The sequence below is a fragment of the Carassius carassius genome, chromosome 43 (assembly GCF_963082965.1).
Source record: "Carassius carassius chromosome 43, fCarCar2.1, whole genome shotgun sequence".
Classification (NCBI taxonomy): Eukaryota; Metazoa; Chordata; class Actinopteri; order Cypriniformes; family Cyprinidae; genus Carassius; species Carassius carassius.
In genome coordinates this window covers 14806347-14814650 of record NC_081797.1, presented here as the reverse complement: position 1 = coordinate 14814650, position 8304 = coordinate 14806347, and the positions used below count along the sequence as shown (strand labels likewise).

Genomic DNA, 8304 nt, shown 5'->3' with positions numbered 1-8304 from the left:
TTCATTAGTGTAAAGTTCATCTGAAGAGGTTATTTTTTCCAGTATTCGGGGGTGAGCCATTTCCATTTCTCAGTCTACAAGAAACAACAGGAACGTTATTAAAGTTATCAAGATGTAACCTGTCGTAATCATCTCAGTTTCCTAATATTAAATATTATGTTCCATTAAGCGTTTTAAAATTCAGGCATTTTCCATAGATCAGAACCACACTCACCTTAAGGGGGCGGGCAGATAAAATCTGCTTGGATTTTAAGTCTGTTAACGTTTCGTAAGTATTAGTGTGCGATGTCTCCTCTGCTCTCGCTGTAGGCCGTGAATCAGGAATCTGCTCATACATGTCGTCAGCCAGGAAGTGATTTTGAAAGTGTTCAAGAGGCACCTTGGCATATATAACGTCACTTTCCTGTATATTGACCTTTGACAATCTTGTGCTTTGGTTGCCATGTGTTCCGGCTAACTGATAAACCGATGAATTGCACAGTATTTCCAAACCTGGATTGCTGAGTTGTTCTCTCTGCATGTGGGAAGACATTTGCGGTTGGCTTCTTCTATTAAAGTGTCCTTCTTCACTGTCGTCTTCCAGGAAGGGCAGGGATTGGCTTCTGCAGTTCGGCACTAAGAGCTCAGAGTAAATGGTTCCTTGGTTTGCGGCAGGAACTTTCTGTAGCCTCGGGGCTCTGGGTTCCCCTCGGAAAGCTGTAAGTGAAATGTCTTTGCCCTGTGTGGGCGTTCTGGCTCTTTCTCTGGGCTTCTGCAGGTCTATCGTTGTGTACAGCACATTCTCTGGGCTGTGCTTTGCTTTTATAGAGGCAGCTTTCGGAGGAGGGCATTTTCTTGGCACCGGCGGCACTGCCTGTGAAAAGGAATCATAATTATGCAGATGTGAGGCCATGGTCAGATATTTAAATTCATAAGGCCAGTTTTACTAACAGCTTGCGTCAGTGCAAACCGTCTTCTTGCGTTAAAATAGAACTGTCAGGTTTTACTAAAGACGCACAATGACGAATTAACGCTGAAAAGGCGTAGACAGTTATTTTTACACCTGACCTTATTGAATATCCATTTGTAGGAGTTTCCCTTTCAGACGCAAAAATTATTCAAATGAATATTTCAATGCGTTTTACTAACATTTGCGCTCGTCAAATAACACGCCCATCTGCGTTGTTTTGGAATTTCGCTCTAAAGCTAATTTGGCCTGTTCAGTAAAACTGGCCCCTAGACGGTTAAATAAATGAAGTATGCATAGAAAATAAATAAAAATAAATACATTCAATCAAATAAATGAATAAATATATTTAAATAATAAATTAATTGGTACAACTAATTAATATTTAATAAAATAATGAATTACAAAAGACAATTATTGCTAAATGAATTGAAATTAAATGGCAAATGTGACATACGGGTGTGTTTCTGGGTCCTTTGGGCGGCAGGGCAGGGGGTTGCAGTGCCTCGTGATCGTCCCAAATATCCTTTGCAGCTTTAACACTTAATACTGGCTTCTCCCTCAGGTCAAAATGAATCACATCATAGAGCTCACTTATGGATGACTGCAACACAACAGTTTCAAGATCAGATATGCACAGACAAAAAAATACTATATTTTATGCAAACCGAGGAAGCATTTATTTTAACAAAAATATAATAAAAACATAAATTTTGTGACACAATTCTTATCATTTAAAGTAACTGTTTTCCATTTGATTGTATATTTTTGTAATTTCCAGCATCATTACTCCAGTCTTCAGTGCCACATGATCCTTCAGAAATCATTCTAACATGCTGATTTGCTGCTCAAGAAACATTTATTATTATTGTCAATGTTTAAAACAGTGGCTGCTTATTTTGTGGGAACTGTGATATATTTTTCAAGATTTATTAATGAGTAGAAAGTTCAAAAGAACAGCTTCTTTTATTTTGTAACATTAAATGTACAAAAAACAACAAAAAAGTAGTGCATAGCATAAAAATAATATATTTGATTAAAATATGTATTATTATAAATTCACCTCAAAACAGGAGAGTGTCAGATATTCTCCAAACGGTTCAATGGGTCTGGTCTTGTAATATTCGATGAGGCTGGTGAGAGTATCATGCATCTCTGTGTCGCCCGTCACAATAAAACGCCCGTCTTTACTCTGATTGATGACAAAGTGCCGACATCGATCACGACCTCTGAAAAACAGAGATTTCGACTGTTAGAAAGGTTTCAAAAATACAGTCTGGCTCAATATCTGGGTCATTTGGGAGAAATAAAAAACAATGCTAAATGGTACACCAGCAAATAACCAATGACCTTTATAGCCCCTTTTTTGTTTCTAAGTGTGAAGACACACTTACTTGTATGACAGAATGTATCCAGTGGCTTTATCACTGAGCCGAATGAGGAAACATCCCAGTTCCTTGTCTCTCAGATGCTCCTCTGCATCCCTGGTGAAACACAAAACCACAGGGAATAATGAAAGCAGCCCAACATTGAATATTGCTTACATAACAAAAAACCGACAAGCACAAAAATAATGCTTTTGAAACTTGTGATTCACTCTTAAAAATAAAGCTTCCAAAAGGGGGTTTTCACAAAACAGAACTTTTCAGTAAAAAGAACCATGTGAAGAACATCTAAAGAACCTTTCTCTAGGTTTCACCGACATTCCATGTTGCCAATAACTAACAATTGTTTTTAAGAGTCCTTAGATACGAATAACCCCATAACAAGAGTTTTTCTCTGAGGAGACAGCAATAAAGCTGTCGTAACAGATAGTATCAATAAAAAAAAATCTTTGGCCTCTTCTTAAAGGGGATTTTCTCCGAAACGCTTCTTACTTTCTGCTGATAAATCCTTGGAACCATTCTGGGAAGTTGCCGTTGTGGAGAATCAGAGGTGCCTGGGTCTCTGTAAACCATTTGAGGGCCAGCTCCCTCAGTCTGCTCTCTGTGCTTTCCTGGACGTCTCTTTTGGGCTGGCTGTGGTCCATCCTCACACATTCCTGTGTTAATACAGAAAGACAGATGAGACAACTGCACAAGCTTTGACACTGCAGGTCCACACCAGCAGTCTCATTTGCCTATTTTCCCAGCGACGTCATAAAATGCCCGCGGCTGTTTCAACAGAGCCATTGTTCGTGTTTATCACGCCAGAGCAGAGTCAGTTGTTACGTTTTACCGCACCAGGTATCTTTCTCAGAGTAAGCGAAACGGCCTGAGGTCATGTAAGTTGTCTGTGAATGCTGTGTATCGAAACATCAATGCTCACTGACTTACTTTACATCATCTTGGAAGTTTAAATTAGATCTGTATAGAAATAGTGTGTGTAAATGACTTCTGTATATCCAGTAGAAGTCTCCTTACATTTAAGTGTCTGAATTCCTCGTACCTTTAAGCGAAACATCAGGCAGGAGTGGAACCTGTGAGGTTTGGGCCTCCTCTGCTCCATGGGATGTGTTCTTGTGAGGTAGTTGTGCTGCTGTGATTTAGAGCTGTGCTGTCTTTTGCAGTGTCCGCTGCTCCATAGAGATCCTAAAAAATGGACAAAATGTAAAACGTCAGTTCACTTCATTTGGGTATAGGTTCTCCTTTTTTCTGTTTTTAATTCAGAATTCATAGAAAATGTCTTGTATATCAGCGAATAACAGCAGGAATATTTATTAATTTAGTTAGTAAGTTAATTATAACCTATTTATTTTCTTTATTTTTTGTTAACAGTATAAATTCCATTTTTTCTTTATTTCTTTTTCTTTTTACATTTACTTTTCATTGATTGAATGACTGAGATATATATATTTTTTATTAATCATTTAGCAGGTTATTTTTTCTTTTGTATTTATTTATAATTATATGTTAAATTATTAAATTGAAATGTATAAAAATAAATATTCAAATAAAAATTAAATGTACAAATAAAAACAAATGTTGTGTACATACTACAAATTCTTAATGTACTTAGATATGTGGGAAATTATTCTGTATTTTTTTTCAGTGTGTTATGTATTTTTGTTTATTAAATCAATATGTCTATGGGGCATTTTAAGTCATTTTTAGCGTCTTTAAATGCATTCATTCATTCAGTTAAATTAATGTTTATGCACTTAATATGAATTATTTTAGGATTTTTTAGTCACTTTAACATTTCATTTATTTACAAATTAAATTAAAAATAAAATTAAATGAAAACCCTTAAGTTATGTGGATTTTTATTTTTATTATCTTTATTAACGCTTGAATTGAATTAAGCAATACATTTGTCTGTACTTAAAGTTATATGAATTATTTTAAGATTTTTAGTGACTTTTACTTTTCATTTATTTTTAAATTAAATGAAAACCCTTAAGTTACGTGTATTTTCTTTATTTATCTTTATTAATGCTTGAATTGAAATAAGCAATACATTTGTCTTTACATAACGTTATATTAATTATTCATTCACTCACAAATTAAATTAAATTGAAACCCTAATGTTACGTGGAATGTATCTTTAATTTCACACTACCACACAATTTATTGCTAAATTCACAAGCAAAAGTTGAACAAATATTACACGTAGTATCATACCTAAATAATTCATTAAAAATGGAGATGAAATAATCCTTCAAACCATCTTACAATCTGCAACAGTGAAAGCCAAACGTACCTGTCGGTGTGCGCTGATGTGAGCAGTGTGATTTGAGTGTCATGTTGCTGAAGATTAAAACTGTCCTCAGCCTCTCACGCGTCTGATATACAGTAGTTCTGAAGAGCACGAGGATGTTCTGAAGGTGTGTTGACTGTTATACCTCACACATTGTTCCACGCAGGGTTCGGAAAAACAGTGTTATAGAGAGAGTAAGACACTCAGCTCACGTATGAATGACTGCGTGAGGGAGGGAGGAAAAAAACACAAACATTCTCACTCAGATCACAGCTTACAGTTTCCTGAACAGAAATGGAACACACAGAGGAAAGAAATGTGGTCTCATTGCGTGCACACACGCACACACACACACACACACACTTTCTGTTTGTATGGTGGGTTATGTACTTACAGGAAGTCATAACTTCAAGAAGCTGCATGGTGGCAAATTATTACAAAAATTATATAATAAAGTGGCCATGAATATATTTCCATACACTTAAGCCATACTTAATGTTTGAATGTCATTACATTACATACAAAGTGTTAAAACGTGGCATTCAAAAATGTATTTTCATGAAAATCATTTCACAATAGAAAAGGTTTTAAGTACGTTTGTATTTAATATATTAAAAAATATATTAATACATTTGGACACGTATAAATGAAGTTTGATTTTACACGATGCTTGAAAATTCAGAAAATTAATATAATATACAATATGTAAATATTTCAGAATTATTTATTAGTTATTACAATACTTTAATATCTGTTATCTATAAAATAAATATTTATAAAGAATATAAAGAAATTCAGAAACTTAAGCCACATTTAAAATTTGCTAAATAATATAATATAAATACATTTTAATACACTATATATATATATTATTCTTTACATGTTTAAATATATCACATGCTTGACAAAAATTTTTCACAAAAGTAATATACATTATATGAATTATTAAAGAGTTTTATTAGTTATTACATAAAACACAAATAAAAAAAACTTTATTATCTATAACCTATAAAATAAATAATATTAAATATAAATAAATCTGGAAATTAAAGCCACATTTAAAATTTACAAAATTAATAATATAAAATATAATATTATACATTTTAAATAGATATAAATAAATGTATATAATGCAATTATTTATAATACAAAACAATTTCTAAATATATATATAATTTTACTTATTTATCTATATTTTATCTACTTGTTTTATACATTTTTGTGTGGTTTAATTATCAGCAGATCAAACAAGATTATTACACCATTTCTGTCTAGTAAAAGTGCGAAATGAAATCTTAAAATCAGTCTGTCTGATGGAAATCAGTGTCACCAGTGCCATCACGTTACACGTTACAGGATCAATAACTGAGTCATCAGGGTTAAAGTGTGTGTACTGTAGCGCTGTGGTTTCTGGTCTGGTCTGTTCTCCCCACCCCTCACCCGTGGGACAGCAGCCTCCACAGTAATAACGTGTGGACCTCCCCTCCAGTGTCTCTCTGGTGTGGCTGGGATCATTGTGCTCTACTGTATATCAGCTGTCTGTCATAGTTTAGGGACTGTGCTCATTTTCCGTGAATCACTTACAGCATGTTTGGTGTAGGATAGTTCACCCAAAAATTTAAATTCGGTCATTTACTCCTCGTATCATTTCAAGCCCAATGTTGTTTCTTCCATGAGGCACACAGAGAAAAAGGCCTTTCGTTTTTTAGCTTCGAGACTGTGTGACGGTAGACACCTACATTCTTCCTAACTTCCTGTAATGCTGAAAACATGGACTTGTTCTTCTGACTAATAAGCCCTGTTGCTTTGAACGATTTTTCTGTTGACTGAGACAAAATCATTTCTACATATACAGTATAATCTGACATCAGCCGAATCAGTTTAATGAATCATCTCGGCTTTGAACTTTAGATTAATAATACAGTCGATGGTTTAAAAAAAGACTGATGCTGATACACTTCCATTTTAAAAGTTTGGGGTTGGTAAGATTTTTTTAAAGAAGTCTCTTAGGATTACCATTTCATAAAAGAAATACAGTAAAACCAGTAATATTGTGAAAAATTATTACAATTCTAAATAGCATGTGCTCTATTTGCATATATTTTAACATGTAATTTATTCCCGTGAAGCAAGGCTGAATTTTCAGCATCATTACTCCAGTCTTCAGTGTCACTCCATCCTTCAGAAATCACTCCAATTTACTGATTTGATGTTCAGTAAATATTTATTATTATCTTATTCATTTAAAGAATTCTCTGATGAATAGAAAGTAAAAAGTAACAGCATTTATTTGAAATTGAAACCTTCCATAACAATAAAATAATAATAATAATCTAATTTAAGATCAGGATTTGCCTTGTCCTTGAAGATTTGACTTGTTGAATTGATTTTAATAATCAAATAAATAAAGACAAGATGCTTGCTTATAATTGATTGTGCTGACATGCACTTTTAAAAAATGTCAACGTTGCATGTGAAATAAAGATTATTTGGAGTACTTTTTACAAAGAAAATAACATTTCAGTTTTATCTATTTAAAAATGGCATGTTGCTTGCTATTTCTCTGTATTTGTCAAATTTACTAGTGTTTTACTAGAAAATGTACACATTTTCTGAGTGTAAATTGTCCTCACAACCGAGAAAAAATGTATTGTTGAAGTATAAGTCAAAATGGCACACTTGTTGTTGAAGATAGAGGCCAGAAGTTGAGACAGGAGGGGAAAAGGAAACTCGCACTTATCTCTGAGACACTGTGGAGGAATTCAAATGAGACAGATGACATTTTAGAAAGGTCAGACAGTCGTCTGTTTACAGCGGAGAATGTCAGAGTGACGGTTTACGTCTGTCTGATGCAGATTTATGTGCTATAGCTTTAAAGATCTGAATCTTTTAAGACAACCACCACAAGAATTAAAGGAAAGACAAGCTAAAAGTAATCTGCATTAGCATTTAAATTACGCCTTTTAAAAACAACAAGTAAATAAATAAATACAATATGCTAGGTCGTATTATAATATTTGTGACCCTGGAGCACAATAACAGTCATAAGTAGCACAGGTATATTTGTAGCAATTGCCAACAATACATTGTATGGGTCAAAAAATATATTTTTATTTTACGGCAAAAATCATTAGGATATTATGTAAAGATATTTTCCTATATATCAAAACTTTATTTTTGATTAGTAATATGCATTGCTAAGAACTTTATTTGGACAACTTTAAATGCAATTTTCTCAATATAGTTTTTTTTTTGCACCCTCAGATTCCAGAATATTAAATAGTTGTCTCTCAGCCAAATATGGTCCTATCATAACAAACCATACATCAATGGAAAGCTTATTTATTCCATTTTCAGACGATGTATACATCTTAACTTTAAAAGAAATCGACCCTTATGACTGGTTTTGTGTTCTATGGTCACATTTTGTTATAGGCTAGCCTATTAGCCTTATTAATTAATTTATTTTCAAACTAAAGAACGATAAAAACAACAGCCAATCACAATCTACGGACTTTAAAGCACTGGTGAGTGATTGCGCGTTGTTGTGATGTGAACGGGACTTTATACCGTCAATTGACTGTTTATGCCAAATAAACAATGTTTAAATTGTTGCCCAATTTAATATGGGTTTCTGTTAGCGTTTTTCCGACGACAAATTAACCAGTTTGTACCTTGAC

The 8304-nt window shown here is 33.6% G+C and overlaps 1 protein-coding gene across 1 annotated transcript; it reads right to left on the bottom strand.

The window, feature by feature from the left end:
* LOC132124956 (uncharacterized) lies at positions 1 to 5123 on the bottom strand. Its single transcript, XM_059536123.1, has 8 exons — positions 4628 to 5123; positions 3374 to 3516; positions 2824 to 2987; positions 2341 to 2430; positions 2010 to 2175; positions 1404 to 1550; positions 215 to 853; positions 1 to 74 (listed from the first exon to the last, which is right to left on the bottom strand). The coding sequence occupies exons 1-8, from the start codon at positions 4668 to 4670 to the stop codon at positions 30 to 32; spliced, it is 1437 nt and encodes a 478-aa protein (XP_059392106.1). The 5' UTR covers positions 4671 to 5123; the 3' UTR covers positions 1 to 29.
* Positions 5124 to 8304: the final 3181 nt, after the last annotated feature.

Coding starts and splice junctions, on each gene's coding strand:
- LOC132124956 (XM_059536123.1), bottom strand. CDS start 4,670: ATGACACTCAAATCACACTGCTCACATCAGCGCACACCGACAG. Junction 3,517..4,627: donor ACATCAGCGCACACCGACAG/GTACGTTTGGCT, acceptor TCCATTTTTTAG/GATCTCTATGGAGCAGCGGA. Junction 2,988..3,373: donor GCCTGATGTTTCGCTTAAAG/GTACGAGGAATT, acceptor GTATTAACACAG/GAATGTGTGAGGATGGACCA.